The following is a 22652-nucleotide window of genomic DNA, read 5'->3' as shown; positions in this document are numbered from 1 at the left end:
AAAAGTCAACAAATATACTAAGAAAAAAAATTAGTTGGATTAGCATTTCAGTGGCAGAGTTTTAATATTCAAATAACTATTCATATACTTTTTAAAGTAATGACGTGTTTATTGGTATGACATGGTAATGCATAATGTGGTGTGTTTAGCATTATCTACAAAGAGAGTCTTTGGTCTGTCTTTATCTAGCTTGCCTGTGTGTGTGTGTGTGTGTGTGTGTGTGTGTGTGTGTGTGTGTGTGTGTGTGTGTGTGTGTGTGTGTGTGTGTGTGTGTGTGTGTGTGTGTGTGTGTGTGTGTGTGTGTGTGTGTGTGTGTGTGTGTGTTTCTTCAGTAGCTCCACAAACCTTTCACCTTCTTAAGGGATTGCTAATCTCTTGAATATCCAACCTCTTAACCGCACTTTTCTAACTCCAACTTCCAGTATGGAGCTTATCTTGAGAGTGGACCGAGACACTGATTATATAATCAGATCCATCCTTAATAAATCACTACTAATTCTATGAAATACAAAGATAAAAAATATCTTATTTCCCTTGCAACACACACACACACACACACACACACACACACACACACACACACACACACACACACACACATTCCTACATAAATTTTTTTTATTTTTAATCTTTTGACAGCGTTATGCAGAGCCAGGTGTTATGACAGGCCCTGCCTTTATGAAATCACGTTGTCGGTAGACTAATTGCCCATGAGACACGAGTACTGAAATACCTCTATCTACTTTTCAGGTGTCAAACATGAACAAAGTGATAATCCAACAATAAAAAAAAGCTGCCGTGAAATATATATTATTCACCCAAACTATATTTCCGCTACGTTGTATAATTTCAAGAAGTCCGAGATGAGGCTGTGCACGATTGGGGGGAGGATAAACTAGGACATGGCTGCCATTAATCTCCTTAACCTTACTGTCTTAAAATGTATATTTTGTAACCCAGTTGAAAAGTGGATTTTAATGTGATTGTTAAGGTTGTCATCCACAGTTGACTCACATTTGCTTGTTGAAGTGCTTGTCCATGTGGGTGATGAAAAACATTCTCTTGGTTTGCCAATACTTTTTTTTAGTGATCAATCTACTATTTTTTAAATCAATTAATTGAGCTTTGTTTAGTCCAGGTGCTGGAATATAAGTATAAAAGGGATGGGAACTTTGACATTTCACATGAAATGTATTTTTTTTTATTTTAAGTTCCATTTCTGACATGAAATGTACAAAATTACAATAAAATTGTCTCTTTTTTTCAAGTGAAAACAGCTTTTTTGACAAGAATGAGTGGAGCCACTGAAAACACAACCTTTTTCCAAATGGCTGCCAAGGTGAAACTTCATGAACAAGCTCTGACTCAGTCTCCATGCAAAAGGGGAAATATCAAGTTTTTGAAATTGCTCAGACTCTGTGTCTTAAAAATGGAGTTAAACAGAACTTTTTGAAAATGCTGCTACTGGGCTAGCACACCATGGTGGTATTAAATACTCAATCTATTGATGGAGTAGACGGACAATAGGAAAAATGTTTGTGTCCAAAGTGTGATGACTCCCAGTCTATATCCTGGGATTTGGTAGTTTAATAGTTGACAGTCACCCGGGATATCTATCAAACGTGGTCATCTATCAATACAAATGTACGTATGTTGTTCATTTTATAGCATATTGGTCTCTGCACAAATATGTGAAAACTAAATAGTTTTCAGTGTTAAATGGACATCATTTTTAAAACGTCATAAAGTTACCCACATTTTCCTCCTCTGTTTGGCACATCACAGGGATTTTTCAGAGGGAAGGTGAACATCTCAAAGATGTTAATTTATAATGATTTTTGGATTCAATTTCCCTTTAAATCTGAACAGAGATTTAAATATAAATACAGTTATTAAAAAAAAACTAGATAAATACCTTTCTCGTGTCAAACCACTCTCTACGGTGGCTTAAGCTCCCTGAAGGAAAAGGGTGTTGAATGCTTCCTAAAGAAGAAGATGAATGATTAATGCCATATGTCACATAGATTGCAATGGCTGCCACATGCTATAAGCTCTTGTCATAAATGCATACGTCATATTGAGGATCTGCATTTTTGTCACTTTTGAATCGCATGTGAATGTTGCCAGCAAGACTGAAAACCAAGGAATTAGATGAATAAAAAAGCGAGAGAGAATACCCAGATGTAATTTCTATGCAGGGAATGCAGAGATCTGAAGCAAATAAGTTGAACCCTTTCATCTAATTTCCCCATCACAACATCAAAAAGAGCACAGTGTGTTTGCACCATGTCTTATTAGATGTGGTTTAAGTGCTTGATGGGATTGGTCTTGGAATGCTGCTGTTTTCTTCATCAAAATACTGCATTCCGAAATGCCCAAGACATGGATTAAGTTTTAAATATTTGGTAAACAGAAAAAATGGACCTATCTGAATAATATCAAAAGCCGCTTTTTGAGTAGTATGCCATCGCATGGAGCACTGGAACATAAATCTGGACATTTCACAGTGAAAATTGCCATTTTTGCATGTTTCGCATTACTTAGTGACGCATCAACTTTGTTTCATGAGAAATGGCAGTAAGGCAAAAAGAAAGAGAAGATTCTCATCCCAACCTTGAACTGAGCTCTTCGCCTGCCTCGCTCAGCTCTGAATATTTCTTTAGCACACACGCAGAGCACATTCTGAAAGGACAAGCTTTCAAATTATTGATTGCAAGCATGTTTTCTCCTCTTCTCTCTGCAGCTCCCTCCAGACTGAAGATGATGACGAGGTGTCTAACAAGACGTGGGTGCTCACTCCTAAAGTGTACGAGAGTGACGTCACGCACATCCTAAACAGCCTACTAGATGGTTACGACAACAAGCTCAGACCTGACATCGGAGGTGGGCCCCGATTTTTCTTTTTTATAGACCATCTGTTGAGTGACACATCCACAAATATACATGATTGCACATATGCACCGAGAGTCGAAAGTGTTATTTTCACTCACCCATGACGCAAGTATGTGCCTCAAAACCGCAGTGCATTGTAAGGTCGTGCTGGTTGAGCTGTCCTTAATATTTTCATAATATTTGAATGCAAGTAAATGAAAGTAGTCATACCTAAGATCAACATGTGGTTTGTTCCACTTTGTCACATTGACAGGAATCGTACAGTCTGAAGGCTGTCAACTCTCTCACATCCTTACTGAAACAAAGCATCCGCACGCAGTACAAGCGCACTTTCTTAAGCTAAATTCTGCTTATTTCGTTTGCTTTGGGTCTCTCAATGATCACGTTCTCTGGAGTTTGGCGACTCAGAATTGGGATAGCAAGTTCTCTGAATTCTCGAAGATGTACATCTTAATTTATTCTGTAATAAACTACGTGCATCATCATCAAGTCCAGTGAATTCCATTCGCAAACATTGCTTCAATGCATATATATGACGGAACTGACTTATTTATCCATTTTATGTTTGTATACATGTCTACATTTTTACATGAGTTATTTGAAATTAAAATTCCATCTTCTGTGGACATACTGACAAGACAGGCAGCAAAAACACACATAACTGAAATGTCAAACATTATTCTCCCCTTTAATCAAAATTTAAAACAAATACAAATCTGACTAACTACATTCTGTACTGTAGACTTTTGCATTGCACACCCTGCAAGCCACATGTTGCCTTTTGGTTGTGCCTGTGAAAGTAATGTAAGAAATACATTTGCAGTATGTCCATTTTTTTGGAGACCAAACTGCTTTCTTCGGGAGACATTTTCTAATTAAGCAGAACTGAATTTAATTTAAGGCTTGGCCCCTTCACAGCAGTCCCACTTTTATTATATGTCCCCATGGGAAAAGTAACTGCACACCCATGTTTTAATGCAACATCAGGGACCCACATAACTCAAAAGCCTGAATAAAGGTTTGGTGTTATTTGGTAAATGTGTTGATTAAAAAGTTACACAACCCACATCCAAATCAAATGACTATAATATCAAATGAGATATGCAGTCATGGCATTAGTTTGTCACAATATATTACCTCTAACATACATTGCAAAAATGATAAAAAAAATAAAATAAAAAAAGTCTATAATGGTATAAAAGAGACATATTCACTGCAGAAGAGACCAAGGTGTCTTTGAGTGTTACACGTTGACAGGCAGCTGAGCTTTTTATGAAGTATGTGGACTTGTGTTTGTTTACATGCATGCATTAAGGTCAGGAAGGCTGTCCGTCACGGCGCTGTGAACCTGTAGACAAGTAGCTTACTCCCTTCACTTTGATGGACAGCAGGGCAAGTCTGACCTGTCTGCAGAAGCCTATCTGAGTCTATCTGCAAAAGCAGACCTGGGAAAAGCTCAGTAGCCTCAGCACTCGGTGCATGGGCCAATGTTCCTGGGACGACTGGATGTAATCGGGAACTGTCATGTATTGTCACATAATGAAGAGCTGTGCCTCAATGTATTCCGTGGGGTGCATAGTTTGCGTGCCCTCGTGGCAGAGGTGGGACGTTGACTATTCAAGCAGAAAATGGTGAGAATGCACACCGAACAAAAATATAAACGCAACACTTTTGTTTTTGCTCCCATTTTTCATGAGATGAACTCAAAGATGGAAAGCATTTTCTATATACACAAAAGAACTAGTTCTCTCAAATATCGTTCCCAAATCTGTCTAAATCTGTGTTACTTCTCCTTTGCCAGGATAAGCCCTCCCACCTCACAGGTGCAGCATATCAAGATGCTGATTAGATAGCGTGATAATTGCACAGGTGTGCCTCAGGGTGGACACAATAAAAGGCCACGACATGACTGCAGGTCATGTCTCATTTGATATCATTTGATTTAGATGTGGGTTGTTTAACACATTTACTGAATAACATCAAACCTTTATTCAGACTCTTGGGTAACGTGGGTCCCTGATGTTGCATTAAAACATGGGTGTGCAGTTACTTTTCACATGGGGACATATGATATGAATATAAACGCATTATATTTTTGTTCAATATATTGGGGAATGGCTTATTTTTTTAGGAGCTTGAGTGATCGAGTATAGATGGCAGAAAGAGGCAAAGAAAAACAGCAATTAATTAAAAAAGACTGTCCTCAGTTGTGAATTACTTTAAGTATTTTTTTTTTTTTCTTGGGCATGTTGCTGTCGACGCAGGAGAGTAAAAAGTAAAATCTCAACCGTCTCGTCACACGTCCCACTGAAAGGTTGATGCCTTCCCCTCTAAATTCAACCTTATCTCTTGTGGGGAAACTCAGAAAAACATCAGGTGAAACTGAAAAGTGCCAATGCTATAATTTAACTATATGCTAATCCTAAAGCGTTAAAGCAGAACTAATGAATGAATGGAAATGACTACACGCACTTAGAGAAGCCGTGTGACACTGATGTGTATGGATAGACCTTTACACCCATCTGCATTGATAAATTTTTCTGTACGCTGTACGATACATTCAAGAATATAACGTGAAACACTCCATGAGGGGCATTGTTTCATTTTCTTGTGACTTTAGAAGAGGGTCTGTACTGCAAGTTCAAGAGCAGTCCGGATCTGCTTTGAGGTGGAGCTTCAACCAACGAGAAGCTGCGTAACTGGGCGACGACTGCCACCGTCTTCAAATGTGCTATGATCTTGCTTTCTCAGCGTTGGTCTTCCAGCTGCTACCAAGTTACATGTCTAAACCAGGGTTATAATTAGATGGCTGTGCTGTCATCTGAGCTGCCAACCAACCAACCATAGCCAGGCAAAGTGAAGTATCTACGCCGCCGCGCATAGATTTAGATTAATTGCTGATTGTGCCACATCTCTGCTTTGAAGTCCATTATGATGCTCATTTAATTTTAATGGCACTGGAGTGTATAGCACACATGAAATGAAGAAAATTGGACAGAAAATTGAATCAAAAGTGAAAATCCTGTATTCATAACACAGCTATTTCATTGATCGAGGTCTTTTTTATTTCAGAGAAGAAACAGCTTTGGAGAGCAGCAACAAAGATCTGAAGTAAACTGTGAAAGAGGATTTAGTGATGTGTGAATCCTTGGGAATGCATGGCTGTGGTCAGAGTTGCCTTCTACCATGATGTCTGCAGTGGGAGTGTTGGCATGCATTACATTGTCTCAGACAGCAAGTTTGCACAGTCAGTGGCATTTTGTAATAATGATTTCTTGGCACCTGTTTGTGTATTGATGGAGGCCTATCGCTGTCCAGCTGGCTGCATGAAATAAGAAAATTAAATTTGAGTTGTTTTTCCTATAAATATTGTATTCAAAGCATGCCTACAGTTGATTATGTCGCCTACATTCTGGTCCGTGCACAGTCCCAGCCTAAATATTCTAATTATACTGATGTAACTGGAAGAAATCCATATTAACTTGCGGAACACAATATGTCAAAGCAAGTAGAAAACCACCAGGAGCTGCGTGTGTGTCTGTTTTTCATGCATATAGAAATTGTACTGTATCTGCAGAGTGGGACAAAGGTCGACATTCACGCCGTGAGTGACATGGAAACTGAATGCAAACCTGGAATCATCCCCTCCGTCTACATCTCACACTTGCTTTAACTCCAACATGGAGCCTCGAGGCCGCCTGAGTCTGAACCTCACTCATCCCCAAGACGTAACGCCCAGTCAACCGTAAACCTCAGATGGCAGTGTGAGCGCTGATCCAGGGCTAACTCAGGGGCCCTGACAGAGGATGGATGTCCATTTCATATCAGTCCGACCGAGTTCTTCACTCATACTCTGTCAGAAACCCGCTTCGCCATCTTACTAAACCAGTGTGGGTGGGACACACCAGAAGGTGGAACTCACAATGGTCAACAGATGCAAGTGCACAAGCAAAGCTGATTTATTTACATACATGGAAGCATGCGAAACAAGCCAAATGGTCAGTTTGCTCAAAAACACAAAGTTAATTATCAAGTCTTGATTAAAAAAAACAATTGGACGTGCAAGCTCCGATTTCGGATGGCACCTTCTATTTAATTAGTGTTATTTGATACATAACATACCGGATAACACCCTGGAAATGTGTTATTGTGCTCAAAAAGTATGTAAATGACTCCATAATTGGAATGGATTTAAGATGATTTATTAACAAGGTCAAAGATTCAAAGCGATATCTTGCAAAAGAAAACCACTTTATTAAATTTCAACAACATTCGTATAAACTGATTGATTTATAGTGATCAAAAATGTGTATATTTATAGATGTGTCTCGTTGAACATTTACCGGAGGAGGGTTTTTTATTTCAGTAATATATATATCTATTGTTGTTGTTGTTGTTGTTTTTTTAAAGATAATTATTTTGGTCAGAGAGAAGGTGGAATGCCGTCTGTTATCTCTGTCTTTTACACTTTTTAAAGAAAGTTTTCACAAGCTGTGTTCATCCCCAGAGTCGCATACAGATGAAAATATCACAAGTTCTGATAACAAGCGCATAGGGTTGGGATCACTCTGATGGCTGACGTCTTTGCTGTTGCCTAGCAACCTTTTCGCCCAGCAATTTGATGTATGGGAACTAGTACATTTCCGAGTCCAACAATTATGTTCGAGAACGGCTTCATTGGAAAACTAACCAAAGTTTGGAGATAATAAGCACCATCCTCAAACCCGTACATGTTTATGAAGGATTAATGCTCGTCTCTAAAATATTGTTTTCCTATTCTTTTCGCAGTCAAGCCAACAGTGATCCACACCGACATGTTTGTCAACAGCATCGGCCCAGTGAATGCTATTAATATGGTAAGTGATACTGGAATATGTTAATATGCCTCTAGTACTATTAATAATCAGCCTGAAGCTGCTGTTAGAAACTGGAAGGAGGGCTGCAACAGGGGCAGATGTTTGCTGTTGTCAGCAATGGTTGGTTTACCTCATCCTACTTCATTGTGGTTCAGGCGAAAAAAAAAAATAATAAAAAAATGTGGCCTGTTTAATTCATCTGACTGCAATCAGGCAAATGTTTCTTTCATTAAGAAACACTGATAAACAAGTAACCGGGTCTCAAAACACTATTTCCTCATGCATCCAGCAAATTCTAAAATCTTCTCACTTTGTATTTGCCAAAAATTGCATCAGCAAATATTTGAGGTGTCACCTGTTCACACTTTTTGTAGTTTGTTTAAGGCAAATATACCAATTTGTGATTCTCATTGAGCTTGGTTTGAAGACAAGATTTTGTTGAGCTTTTGATCATCTGTTTCTTGTTATTGTTGGAGACACTGTCTTATCGAAAACATCATATTGGCTGCAGGACTATTTTTTTAAATTACCAACAGCGATAATTAGTGTTTTGTTTTTTGTTTCGTTTTTTCGAACAAGCTTTTAACAATTTGATTCAATTTATGTAATATTAACAATAATGTGGCCATGATGAACATATCAGTAAAACGTGATTGCTGAAGAGCAGGGATGTCACATGCTGCTCAATTTCACCCTGAGTGGGCTGGACCTGTAAAATACTGCTATAATAACATTTAAATTGAAATTCTAAAGGTTTTATTATTTGTACCGCAAAGTATACGTGATGAAAAATGTTCATATATTATTTTAAAAACACACAATTACTACAGATAGTGACTATAATCTCATAATGAAGTCAATTTTAATGAAACCATCAAAATACTGTGAATTGTAAAAACATCTAGAGCCGCTCATTATGCATGTTTTTACACACTTACCTTGGCGCACAAGAGGCTCAATTTCAAAGAAAAGTTATTTGAAATTTAGCCTCTTGTGTGCCCATTTTGGCCCAAGGGCCCTATGTTTGACACCCCTGTTAAAGAGACAGTCATTTCATTTGATGAGTTTTATTAGCTTTTCAGAACTGGGCATAATATCCTCCTAAAATGTTTGGAATAAGCTGTTCTTTTGGTGTGAAGTTCCAAATATCTTCCCAATATATTACTGTGAACACACAAAAAAAAAAAAAGCTGATTAGTATTTGCAGACCTTCTCCCACACTCATCTTGTGGTAATGACTGGTACTGCTGAGAAATAAGGGTGTGATGACTGTGATGCAGAAATAATGATTAAAACAGTGGAGAATAGGTTGGAGGAAAAACACTGAAACAATCATTGGGAGACTCTTAGAAACTCGACTGCATTTTTTGTTGTTGTTGTTTTTTTTAATCATTGTCATTGTTGCATGCCCTTGCTGAGAGCCTCCTCTCAATTGTATTTCTGCAGAGAAGTCTGCTCTACATGGCGATGACATTCTCTTTCACTTAGTCTTAGCCAAAACGCCCACTCTCTTTAACTGCACCCACAATGATGTTGCGAGAGAAGAATCACTTGATGGCATCAGTTAGAAAATGTGTGTTTGTGCTCGCATTAGGGCGTCCGCCTGCATGCACGGTTGCATCTGTGTGGCGAGGGCATTCTGCTGACATCAAAGGTTGACTGATGGGCTCACATTCACATGTAATCTGTGTGGCTGGTCTGCGCGTCCACACTGTGACGTGACAAATGAAGGGAGGCTGGTCGCTTTTTTTTTCTTCTTTTTTTTCCTTCTTCTGAAGAGTAGAGAATAAGCCGATGGTGCGGGGGTGTGTGTCTAAGCATGAACACAATTTTGACTTGTTAATTGTTAATTATGCGTGAGGAATATTTGAATTATGGAAAAGTTACAACTCCGGAGAGTGCTGGGGCAGGTTAACCCTGAGAAAGAACTTGAAATCTGAAAAATAATTCTAAATTCATGCATTGTAGCCTCTGCAGCCAAACAGTCTTTGGATGCTTTTAATGTGTGCAACCTTCTTAACTGAGAGACATGTGATTCCTGAAGGAAACCCAGAGTGTACATAAATATAGAGAAAAAGCCCACGTTTATCCTGCTGGGTTAGGCTCAGGTGAAGATCAAGGCATTTAACCTTTCTCTTGCTGTTAGTTTTGGACTGTTGGTCTGTCCCTGTGGGGAAAAAGAAATATGCTGAATAGATGGGAATGTAACCAGGTGAAAATGCTTTTCAAATCTCATTTAGTACTCTTTGGCCTGGATTCAGGCTTTATTGTTGGGCTCAAGCTTTGTCAGAAAGTTAATGCTTATGCCTTCTTGCACACAAATCCCCAGGTTTTTTTTTCTCTCTCTCCTGCTGTACCTCACTTTGAACTTTGAGGCTCAACACATCCAAATAACAAAATGAATAACAAAAGACAGATTTCTCCCCGGCTTTCACTGCCTCTTCTTTCTTTCTCACATCAGAGCATATCTCACCTTTTCTCTCAGCTCCCTTATTCTGCCTGTGCTGCCATTACACACACACACACACACACACATATATATATATATATATATATATATATATTCCATAACAGAAGATGGAAGGTTTTGTCAAAGCTCAGGACAAAGTGTTGTCAAAGCAGCAGGTTATAAGGTTGGGTAATACTTCAGTCAAACAGTACGCAGTTATTAATTGCCCGATTGAACATTTAATTTTCAGGTTGAGGACGTCAAGATGGTCTTTTTCAGCAACGTTCTTTCGTAAGGACAAAAGAACTTTTCGACCTGAATAGACACTGTCTTGTGTGAGGGGAAAATTGTTCTCCAGCTTTGAGTTTTCACCAGCGTAGAAGACTTTCCTTCAAACTGCAAGAACGATTGCATTTGTAGGCCACATTTTAAGATGGCCTGATCGCTGCTCACAGTCAGAAGCAGCGCCTTGGTGACAGCGCTGGATGGATTCAACACTTTTTGCCTGACTATGTAACTTAAAGTATGTTCAACTTATAAATGAAGATTCTGGTAAAGCTGTGTTTTATGTCACCAGGAATACACCATCGACATCTTTTTCGCTCAGACTTGGTACGACAGAAGGTTAAAATTCAACAGCACGATGAAGGTCCTGCGTCTTAACAGCAACATGGTGGGAAAGATTTGGATCCCAGACACCTTCTTCCGCAACTCCAAGAAGGCAGACGCTCATTGGATCACAACACCTAATCGAATGCTCAGGATCTGGAATGACGGAAGGATACTCTACACTCTCAGGTAAAAAACAAAGTAGTATAGAAGTAAACATAAATCAGGGAAATGACCGAAGATATCTGATGAATGTCATTTATTTTGAACCTACGTTTTACTTCAAAGGGGAATTACATTTTTGAGATAATTTGATTTAGTGTCTATCACGATCATTGAACTTAACCGAAGACATCAGCTGTAAGTAAGTTTTCATTTCAGACATTATACATTTAGTTTTACTTCTACATATCATGTGTCTTGATCAGAGGTGTCACACACATTTTAGTTCAGACGCTACATACGACCCAAGCTCATCTTTTGTGGGTCAGACGGGTAAAATAGTGCTATGATAACCTTAAACTTTAAAGTTTGTCTTTGGTGCGGCACATTGGAAATGTGATCAAACTGTCTCATCCACGGGCCCTATGTTTGACATCTCTGATCAGCACCAAATAACTGTAGAACTCTTCAAATCTAAGTTTTTCCCCCAAAAACTGAAACTAATTCTGTATCTAAATGACAATGTTGAGTTCAAAATTGATTTGCATGCTGCAAAGGACAAAAATAATACATTTCCATATGGATCATAAGGCTGATTATCTTGAATCTTGAACTGGGGAATTTCAACTTTCCAAGTGACATACATGTGAATATACAGGAAGTCAGCCTTATAAAATGACATCCAAGGCTGCCTTGTGAAATGTCTTCAAAATCGCTTTCCTAACTCCACTTGAGTGCACCTCGGGATTTACCAACACATTTTAATTTAAGTGTAAACTCATTACCTCTGACTACATATCTAACCATATTCCGTTTTGGAGTGTTAAACCTGGGGGGGGGTTAACGGAGAAATATGTGGCAGACAGATGGGAAAATGAAGGAAAAATATTAATTACATTTCTCATCATGTTTGCATGCCATCATAAATACAGCAGACATTTACGCCGACACCACAATATATCACCGGTGATAATAAGAGAGAAAGTGAAGTCGTCTGAGTCAATCTAGCCGTGATGGATGTTCTCCTATGCAGAACACTACCCCTCCACTTCATTAATTTGTTAAGGAACTCAGAACTTAACCACTGGTTAATTAGGATGACCGCTGTGATGCACAGCACAATGATACATGACAATAGCGAGTGCATGGATGGATAAAGTCATTCAGGTCATCCTCTCATTAAGAACAAGTTTAATGACTTTGCCTTCAAACTTCCTCAAGTGTGACAAGAAGAGACGAGCATGTTGCAGCAAAAAAACAAAAAACAACCCCCCCCCCACACATCTACAATATTTTATGAAATTTGAATAAGTGTCATTAAGGATGAGGTCAGATTTTTCACAATCTGCCATTTTTAATACAAACTGGGCCACTAATTATATTTGCATATGCTGTATATGTGAAAACATTGTGTTGTTGTTTGTTAATGGGTCATAACTGTGTGTCCCTGCAGGTTGACCATCGATGCCGAGTGCCAGCTTAAACTGAACAACTTCCCGATGGATGAGCACTCGTGTCCCCTGGAGTTTTCAAGCTGTAAGTTTGGCCATATGCTGATGCCATACTGCGTCACTCCTCCCTGCATTCCTGTCCATTATCTTAAACATGCACAGATGCTCTCTGGAAATTAGCAGGAAATCTTATTTAAGAAAAAAAAATTAAAGACTGTAACCTCATGCCAAATGTATTAATTGCTCTTTTAACAGCTTTCAATTTCTTGAACCTTAGTCGCTTCTGAAACAGATTAGTCTTACACATATTTATTGAAATAGAAAATGCACACATGCATGCGCTAAATGTACACGATTGCACTTGGATTAGCAGGACAAAGTAAAACTTAAGTAAATAAAAAAAGCCCTTCAGATAATCCAAATATGCCCTTTGGCTCATTTTAATGCTATTTCAGACTAAAGTTGAATGTTTTCAACATTTTGTTGCCTTATTTTAATACAAAAGATGTGAAAATGTAATTTATCCCCTTATTGCCATAGTATGTAGTGGCACTCAGAAAAGTGTTTTATCAATTTACTTGACATCTCAACCACAGGAAGTACTGACACCTTTACCTGCACTCGGTCAATATGCTACTTTGGGGGGGGGGGGGGGGGGGGAAGTGACACAACTCCAACTGTGTCAGTCCCTCCATGTGAAGAGTAACTGGGGTGCTAAGTTATGCAATTGAGGCCACAATGGATCAACAGAGAGATGCACCATGGGACATTCTCTTGAGAAAATGCTTCCTAAAAAGCTGTAGTCAGTGCACCAGAAAGAGGAAAAACAAGGAGGCGGGGTGCCTAAAAATGGAACAGTGGCATTCATTTAAATTTGATGAAAGCCATGAATGTTTTCAGAACTTTGAGAAAAAAAAAAATGCTTGATGTACAGTACATGAGCTCAATCTCAGAAGTAGCAGGCGGAGCTGCGTGCAGCAAATTTATCACGCGGCATATTTTTACAACACGTGCCACAAAGCAACAAAGCATGGTAAATTTTCTAGTGCAGCCTCTCTTCTGCAGAGCTTCTGGCTTCAGTCAGACAAAATCAGGCCTCCTGAAATAAACGTACCGTCACACAAGTGGCAGGAGAGCATCTTGGATTGCTAAGAATCACATGTTAATATTTTAATCACTGTTTTTTTGTTGTTGTTTGTTTGGTTGTTTTTGTTTTTTTCAACCACGAGGTTCTAAATTAATTTATGTAACTCTTCGAGCATTGTCTTCTATCTTTCCAAAATGGACACTGAATCAATAATGCCTCCACGATGCATTACCAGTGAAGAAGCCGACTGCCTGCCTGGATTGCTGTAATGTGGCAAATGGGCAGCACCTTTCATCCCCCGGCTCCTTTGAGGTCCGCCATTACTGGATGTCTGAGAGCACTTTAGTCATAAAATCATTTAAAGTTTGCACCGAGGAAAGTTTGCGTGCATTATTCAAGCCACTCCCTCATCGCGTAGCTCACTCCAGACCGAAAATGGCACTACACTGAAATCTGAAGAGGACTGACTGAATATATCATTGCAGTCAGACTTTAAGGCTGGGAAAAGTCAGGTTCTTGCTCTTTGCTTAAATGATTTACTGTCTTTTTTTTTTTTTTTTTTTTAATCCAAGCTGAGATAACAGCTACACATTCAAAACCATCACTTCAATATTATAATGCCGCTGCTGCTTTGTCAAAGTGAATCGCATAAGATTACCATGCTGATTCTCTTAACCTTTAAATGTGGAGGCAATATTGATGAAATGACACTCATTGCTGATTATTGGTGTTTTTTGGGTTTTCTTTTTAATGTCAGCTTTGTATTTGAGAGTTTTCAGTGAAAACTAAGTTTCTCCTCACAGATGGACTCGATCAACATGTTGTGCAGGAGGCAGGAGACTGTTATATAATGGTTCTTTCATAAAATGGTTTGTGTGTATGGATTACTTTAAAATAAAACAGACTGTGCTCTGTTTTTGTTTTATATTGAAGAAAAAAGCTGCAAGGCAGTGGGGTTTTTTTTTTCTGCAACAGAGAGCATATTTAAGCTCTCAAGTTTTAAGATATTTCCGTGAATGTTAAAGTTTTTGAAAAGAATTGTGTCATTTCTGCACAGAGCTCCTCTCCTGTTTTTTTGGGGGGGGGGTTTCCTTTTGATTTTCAACTAAGCAGTGTGTCATCCGGACTGTTCTCACTCCCTCAGATGGCTACCCAAGGGAGGAGATTGTGTACAAATGGAAAAGGAGCTCAGTGGAAGTTGGAGACATTCGCTCCTGGAGGCTCTACCAGTTCTCCTTTGTGGGGCTGAGAAACACCTCAGAGGTTGTCAGGACCGTCTCAGGTAGGAAGTCAATCATTGCAACTCATAAGAGATGTGTTTTATTGAGAACGTTTGATTGAATCAATATGGTTTTCCACTAACGTGTGAGGGCCGCGACAGACCAAGGATCCTGACTGACGTGGCACCTTTCCCAGTGTAATTTGTCACCGAGTAGTAGAGATGAATGACCAAAGCCATACAGTTCATCCAACCTTGAAATCTATGCATGCGATCTGTATAATTATTTCAATGTGTTGCCAATGGTTACAACAACAACAACAATGTTTAGAGACTCAAAAAGGTGATCCATCATGTTTTTATCCCCTTTTAGCTTCCACGGCCTCAAATATAATCTATACCTCTACCTTCGTATAGCTCACTTCCCCCGCAGGACAGACAAACAGATTTTCGATAGAGCTATTTTGCTTGGCCGAGTGGGATGGCACATTACAAGAGCTCAAGCTTGTAATGTAGGAAGTGGACAGCAGTGCTCCAGGATGGTATCCAATAGGTGCCAATGAATATCGCTCGCTCAGATTTTTTTATTTCAGCCCTCATTTCGAAAATGTACGACATTCAGAAGGTCTCTCTATTTCCATCTTGTTGCAAACATGAATTATAAGACTTGTGGTGGTGCAATCATTAGAATCATCTAAAATCTCCCCTGGCTATATTTCTTTCACGAGTTCATCCTTCATACCTGGGTCAACAATGCTTCATTTCAAACCTAACTTGCAAGGATGGATGACTTTTAAGAATGCAGAGCCTCGTAGGCACTGAAAAGGAAACTCTGCATCGGAGTGCTTTTCTATTTGACGGGCTGGATTCTATTTAATGTGAGAATATGGATATTTGCCCAAGGAAAAACATCTGCTCTCACTGGACAGGGCTAATGTTTTAGAGAAGTATCACAAACGGCTGGCATGCGTATGCTTATTTGTTTATGTTTATATTGCTGAGACGTCCCCGAGTAATGTGTGTAAAGTATTGCATGGAACTCTATGTGTTCTTTAGGCTCGTCTGTGGTGCAAATCAATGAAAGACTGGCAGAAAGATTGACTTTGGTCAGAGGAAAGCCCATACTTATCATCCGCATAGACATACAAATAAAACAAGAGCTTATTACACATACATATGTTACACATTTCCTCACAAGCTTCATTTTTTAAATAACTGTGGGAAATATTTAGCAGTCTCAATGTTTATTAGCCCAAAGCTCAAACTTAATAAATGACTGAAAAAGTAGCCAGTATTTATCAGCCTCCATATGGCAGATTTGTTAGTTGTTTTGTTTTTTTAGCTGTAGCCAAGTTCATATTTGACAAATGTAGTCATCTATCAAGTGTGTGGGGTCATTGTTCTTGCAAATGAGCAAATCTGCCTGTTTAAGTCATGTAACGTTCTTCTGTACTTTCTCCTGGAGATAAGATCCCAGTCTGACATATGAAGGTACTTGGTTACAAAATCAATAAAAAAATTTTTGCAAGATCTGTTAATTGTGACATTTAAAAAAGACTGTTTTGGCATGCAAATTGTGTTTGTTTGTTTTTTATACCAGATGGTGGAGGTGTTAACAGTTAACTCTGATGTTATATAATCTATTGTTTCTGAAGTGTTTTCTGGGGGTGTAAAAGCTGTTATTCCTTTTCGATAAGCTTTTTTATATATATAAATGTGACACATACAAAAAAAAAACTGACTAAACATAATGAGCCATCACCTTTTACATAATTTACTCTGGCAGTTTTGCAGAGCAACCTAACCAGTTAAATATGTGTTGACCTCCTAACAGAAGCGATGTGTTCAGTACAAAGTCTCTAAATGCTTATAAGCACTCGTACTTATAGGCATTGGAGTAAGGTATGCACACACAAATGCACAAAATGTATTATTTTTGTGTTAAATTGCTGCTGCGCAAGTTGATTCAAAAACAAAGTCACTTTTTCCGTGTTTCGGTTTAAAAAAAAAAAAATAAATGTCCAATCGACAACATGAAAAGGCTATCTGTAAGAGTCTGAGCCATGCTGGAGAATTTGCAGGGTCCTCTGACTCTCTCTCTGCTTTTGATCTAGTTTGTTATTTCCACAAACGGCCATCTGCTCGCTTGTCAGAGCAAAGAACCTTGACTGTGGCTGAGAGACCTCTTGTCTCATTTTGCAGTCAGTTTGGGTATCTGACCTGCTTGAAGACTTGTAAACACAACATCTGTCTCAAAAAGCAGTCAGTTAAGGTGTTATAATTGCCCAGTTGTCTCAAGTACCGGCCATAGAGACAAAAGTGCTTCTGAACAATGTATTTTGGTTTTTTTTCATACTATGATACTGCTGGCTTCTACTTATGTTTAGATTGTTGGTTGAAAAAGCATGACAATAGTTTTGTTTTATGATTTGTCATGATTTGAATATGGATTTGATATGGGCAGTGATTATTTTCAGAGGTGGCATACAAACTTTCATGGTGGGTCATGAAGCCCTTTTGAGTTTAAGGAGTGCAACATATTTATTTATTTTTTTAACGGCTTGACACTGGGTGAGCCAGTATGTAATTCATTTGTGTGAAAAAAAATGACTATGTTTAAACGTTTGGAATTTGTGTAAAGTGTATCATTTATTTAAAAATATAAAAAAAATAAAAACACTAATCACAAATTTTAAAGTACTAGAATTTGAACATCTTCATCAAAAACAAAAAAAAAACATTCGAGAGTTGGCATATAAAATGGCTTCATTGAAGCAATGAATACAATTAGAGCTCAATGTATCTTTTGTGATGACAAACTGGCAAATGAAAGTTTGAAACTGTAAGCTGAACAGACACCAGGCCACTAAACACCCCGAGATGGTGTTGTGAACCCAAACAATTCATCCGTGGAAAAATGGAACTCATCGTTAAAGAATATTACAAATAAACTGTATTTCACATGTAGTGTAGTGGGTGGATGGGTGGGTGGGTCACCTAAGTTTATGATGGTAAAAAATATAATTGGGTCCCTCAAGAAAAATGTTGTGAACCACTGATATGATGGTAAGGAAATTGCCTGCATGTCTTAAAAGTTATATTTCAACTCTGAATTCAATGCTTTGCCTCAGTTGCGTTGGTAACGGTTACAAGTTACTCTTATAGTAAGTAGTAGTAAGATCATCCTCATGCAAAAAACAATTATTGAGTGGGGAAATAAACTCTAGCTTTACTTTAATTTGTCTTATTCTGTTGGGCTTGTCTTAATAATTTGCACGTAGGTGTGTTATGGTGGCGCTGATCTGCACTTTTTTTAAAATCTTTATGATGTAATTGACATGTTTACAGGCAGATGTAAAGGATTAGGAACAATACGATGACTCAGGAGGTGAAAAACATTTGTGAAAGAGGAGTGCAACCATCTCCATCTCTAAAGGCAGTAAAACAAAAGGTTTCCAAGCGTCGAGAACAGCATCTCTGCCACATCTGCATCTTTTAAGTAGGTGTTTAGGTACCCTAGTGGACGCTTGTTCAAAGCATTGTAAATAAGGGCCATAGCACCTGCCACCGAACTCCTTGTTCTGCTGATGCTGATTCTTCTTCTTTATGACTCTGTGTATTTGGGATCACTGCCACACTGTTGAATGAATTTGGGACACATCAGACACTCCCCCGATGCCATTGCTTGTTTTATAATTTAAGCATATAAATTGTCTTAACAAGACAGTCTTTTAAAGGTTTGTCATTTAAAATACAAAAAGCAAGTCGTCCTTTTTTTTTTTTTTTGTATTAGGATGAAGTGACATTAGAGCCCGGTTGTATTTTCTAGTCTAGACTAATAAGAGTTCTGTTGGCAGTGGACTATATTGAACAAGGTGACTGTCCTTCAGGTCATGTGTCTTCTCCCTGCACGGCAGATCATAGTAACTTACACCTACTCTTGGAAAAAAAAAAAAGAAATAAACTTCAAGTACTATGCTGAATCAAACAAAATGAGATGGGATGGGTCAAGTGAGGCAACAGGAGAACACTTAATGGCAAGCTAAGCAGACAGGCAGGCAGGTGAATGGGCCTGATCCAGACAATGATGACTGTAGCGGATTGCCAGAGGAAGAGATTGCCTCTCATTTTGTGAGACAAGCCAATCTCCCCATACTGTGACAAGTTGAGCCAGTGCTCACTCCTCTTCTCGCCTCGTGTATCTGTGCTCCGGTTCTCATGCTAGCCCGTTTTCTTTTTATAATAAAAAGATAAAACGTGTCGCAAGATTAAAGAGCAATTGAGTGAAAATGAAATGAAAGGGCGCCAGAGAGGGCATGCCATCTGCTGCTCTCGTCCAGCTCTGTTTTTGCTTTTTATAAAGGCTATGTTCATTTTTATATGGTTTGTCTTCCTTCCCTCAGCTAGTGTCCAAAGGCTTGGCCTCTCACATGTCACTTCTTATCAGGGTTGTCTGTCCTGCCTGGAAGCCTATACCTGCACACACACACACACACACACACACACACACACGCACACACACGCACGCACGCATATATGCACACACTCGCAGGCTGAAACAATATTACTGTGAGGGCAAGTGAGGACTCTTGCAGAACACCCGTGACGAGCATGAAGAAGAGTAATGCCCGCTTCACACGGCGGGATTATAAAATTGCGATAAATAATCACAGGTTTAAAGGTTTTGGTCGCACAGTGTGTGGTGTGCAGCCACTCGGCAACATCAACACGCCACACACAAACCGACTTCACTCGCGAACATCCCGAGATCTGACGGGAAATCTCGCAAAATCTCTCGAGTTGTGGTGTGTTTTTATGCTAAATAAAACAAACTAATTTTAAAAAGAAGAGGCGTTGGTTTTTTTTGTCATGACAACCGTGTTGATTTTTGGATTCCCCGTGTGCTTCCGGTCCGGCGTTTCCTCGCCACCACTTCCTCGGAGGACACCGCACACGGTGAGAACTCGGGCCAAAACAATCCAACATGTTGAATATCCCCGATTTGAGATCGGAGCGGTCCCAACAACTTTCCGAGCAGACGAGAACAGTCTTAACGTAACACAAACGGCAGGAATGTCTGATAAGATTATCTTATAATGACCTGAGCGTCCTAAAGATTGTCGGAAGGGGAGAATCCGGGCCAAAAGCGGCCTAATTATCCTGCCGTGTGAACCGGGCGTAACACAGATGCAGAAGATTTGAGTGTTGTGCAGCTAAACTACTCGGTAACGTTGTTCACCTCAAGGATAATCACTCATCTTCTTGTGTGTGTCCTTCTGTCATGCTGGATCTAATTGAAGCCAGCAACAATCCATTTATAAGCCTGCATAATAGCACACATTTACAAATGTCAAGTCATAGATTTTGATATCATTTGAAAACCTATGTCCCAGTAGTTAAGTAAATAGCACAGTGGACATGGATTATCTGTCCAACCATCCATCTGTAATTGCTCAATCCATTTTAGGAATAGGAATATGGGACACAGGAGCCGATTGCAGTTGAGCACTAAAAAAAATTATACAACTACATGTAGAAGCCGATCTACTAAGGAGGTGCAGAAGGATCTTATCTAAGTTGATTTAGCCCCTTTTGCCTTCATGAATTGGGGAAATGTAACTTGTGTATTCAAATGCCCACTGCTGGGATTGTGAAACATTAATAAACATTGTGATTAGCAATGTGTTCAAATGAGTTTAGGATTGTGTTCATCATTGCCTTTTAGCAGAGATGCTGCAGGTATTGTTGAGAGGTGGTTGTTGAACTTGCTTCCTCATTTGCATACTTTACTATGAGATATTTTCTGTATTGTGTGCCTTCTCAGGTCCATCTTTTCTGTAGCTGTTGTTTTTCTCACAAATTTGACTTTGTAATAGATGGTCAGCTATATTGCAGTTTTCATCAGTTTATTTTTCTTTTTTCTTTTTGTAACATTTTATTACGTTTGATGACTTATTCCACCAACATGTCAAACTCCGTGGTATTGCATTCCATCGATGTGCTTTGAGAAGCTCAAGTGCTCCAATCCAATTAAAGCACTCGATGTCTTTAATTGGTTGATAGATCATAGTTGATCACGGATAAAACACAAGCAACCTGAAATCTCTTTGCAATCTAGTTGAAATGTAGGACACTTCATACAATGTCTTAATAAAGTGTGAAGGCAGAATTGCTTTATCACACTGCAAATACTGAGAGACAGACATTGACACTCCTTCACACTTTTTTACAGACACCAATTGACCATAAATGCATGGGTTTTGGATGATGGAAGGAAACGGGGGTTAATGGAGAATGTCCATGCACAGACCGCAGACTCAATATGTCTGATGTTAGTGATAGCCAATACAGCATCACACTGATAATTGTTTAACTACTGGAAGATTGATACTATGTCACTTACAGTGTCTGCAGTGCATGATGATCGCTGCTTGCAGTGACCTCAAACACTTTCAGCGGTTTCATTTTGGCAGGGCATGACTGACAAACATGAATGGCATTGCATTTCATAATTGTTCTCATTATATGTAAAAGATGCAAGTGCTACATAATTGCATTTGTTTAAAGATGAGCTAACATGGCAGTGATTTGTTTGATCGAGAAATGATTTGTTTCGGAGCCAGTGCAGTATGTTTACGTTTACCAGAACATATTCTCACAGGGCTTTCTCTGCAGCCATCTTGCACATTAGTGGGATACATGACCATAAAAGTTGCTCAGATGGCCGACAGGCACTTTCTTCCGAGCATTAAAAGAATCAATGCCACTTGCTGTCTTCATTTTCTTGCTTTTCAAAGAGACTCACTTTCCTCAGCAATGAATAATGGGATTGTTGGAGTGGGATATGAGGTGGTTAATTTGCTGCCCTTTAAGCTTAGCACAATGCCTCCTGTGTGCATCAGCCAGTGGTCCATATCCATGTGTGTTTGACAGTACAGACAGAGTGCTTTGGACTGTGCCTGCATCCATGAATTATTGCATGTTTTTTTTTGTGTGTCCACTTGCTCGCATGCACATTTCAGTGTGCGCTCTCCACTGAATATGAGGCTTTTTTTATGTATTGGGAGCTATTCTTAGAGTGACCTTCCAAAAGCCATGCCGTGCAGCACTGTTGTCTGTGTGCGCCCGCCTGTGTGATTCAGTTTGAGTGGAGAAAGCCCAGGGACACATCAGTGGCCTTCTCCTGATTACGGAGCGCCACAGTTTCCAGATGATTCTTTGATGGGGCAAATCTAGAGGCATTGTGGTTAAATAGAAATAGCTTGGCCAGAGAAAACAGTCAGGAAAAACAAATACATATATTTAATCAATTTTTAAAAGGCTGTCATACTCACATATTCACTCTCACACACCAAAAGGATTAGCCATGCAGCGTGAGGAACTGTATCATTGTTTTTTGTTTTGTTTTGGGGGGGGGGTTTGGGGGGGGGGTTGGCTTCCCCCGTGTGTAAATGGACTATATGGCCAACATACTCTTACATATACAAAATTAGAGTAAATTAATTAGCAGTTGGAGTGATAATCCAGTTTTATCTTAGAATATGGTCCATATTTTACTCTCTAAATATTACCAATATGAGTACTATTACAACTATACAACTATAAAACTGCTAAGTCCCAGGAGAATATGGACTTGGAGTCATGACACTCTGGAGGCTGCCATTGTTGTTATTGTCCATCTACCTGTCCATGTGCAGAAAAAACTATTGACGACAGCCATGGTGTGCATGCTCAGTAGCAGCTTTTCCAAAAATGTGTGATAACCTGTTTTCACGGAGACAGGCTTGGAGCATTTTCAAAAAGTTCCACCTTGGAAAGTTGCAGTTTCAGTGCAAAATGACACCCAAAACACAATAAAAGCTTTCCGTTTTGACTGGAGAATGTCGTTGTGCAAACACAGGTTTTGGTCTTTGAGCACAGAGTTTAA

The 22652-nt window shown here is 39.1% G+C and overlaps 1 protein-coding gene across 5 annotated transcripts in view; it reads left to right on the top strand.

The window, feature by feature from the left end:
- The window catches only part of gabrg2 (gamma-aminobutyric acid type A receptor subunit gamma2), a gene marked incomplete at its 3' end in the record, with an annotated part of 50059 nt that overhangs the window by 7558 nt on the left and 19849 nt on the right, over positions 1-22652 (top strand). For 3 of the 5 annotated variants that reach the window (XM_080509466.1, XM_080509463.1, XM_080509465.1), the window contains exons 1-5: positions 2781-2883; positions 7681-7748; positions 10775-10995; positions 12422-12504; positions 14651-14788. In XM_080509466.1, the coding sequence (XP_080365592.1) occupies positions 7707-7748; positions 10775-10995; positions 12422-12504; positions 14651-14788 (484 nt within the window). In that variant the 5' untranslated portion in view covers positions 2781-2883; positions 7681-7706. Of the gene's footprint in view, positions 1-2743; positions 2884-7680; positions 7749-10774; positions 10996-12421; positions 12505-14650; positions 14789-22652 lie in introns of those variants that run through there. The other 2 variants (XM_080509462.1, XM_080509464.1) reach the window with 2 other exon arrangements.

Source organism: Blennius ocellaris, assembly GCF_963422515.1.
Source record: "Blennius ocellaris genome assembly, chromosome: 14".
NCBI classification, from domain to species: Eukaryota; Metazoa; Chordata; class Actinopteri; order Blenniiformes; family Blenniidae; genus Blennius; species Blennius ocellaris.
The sequence above is the reverse complement of the archived record's forward strand: the minus strand, read 5'-3'. Positions and strand labels throughout refer to the sequence as shown.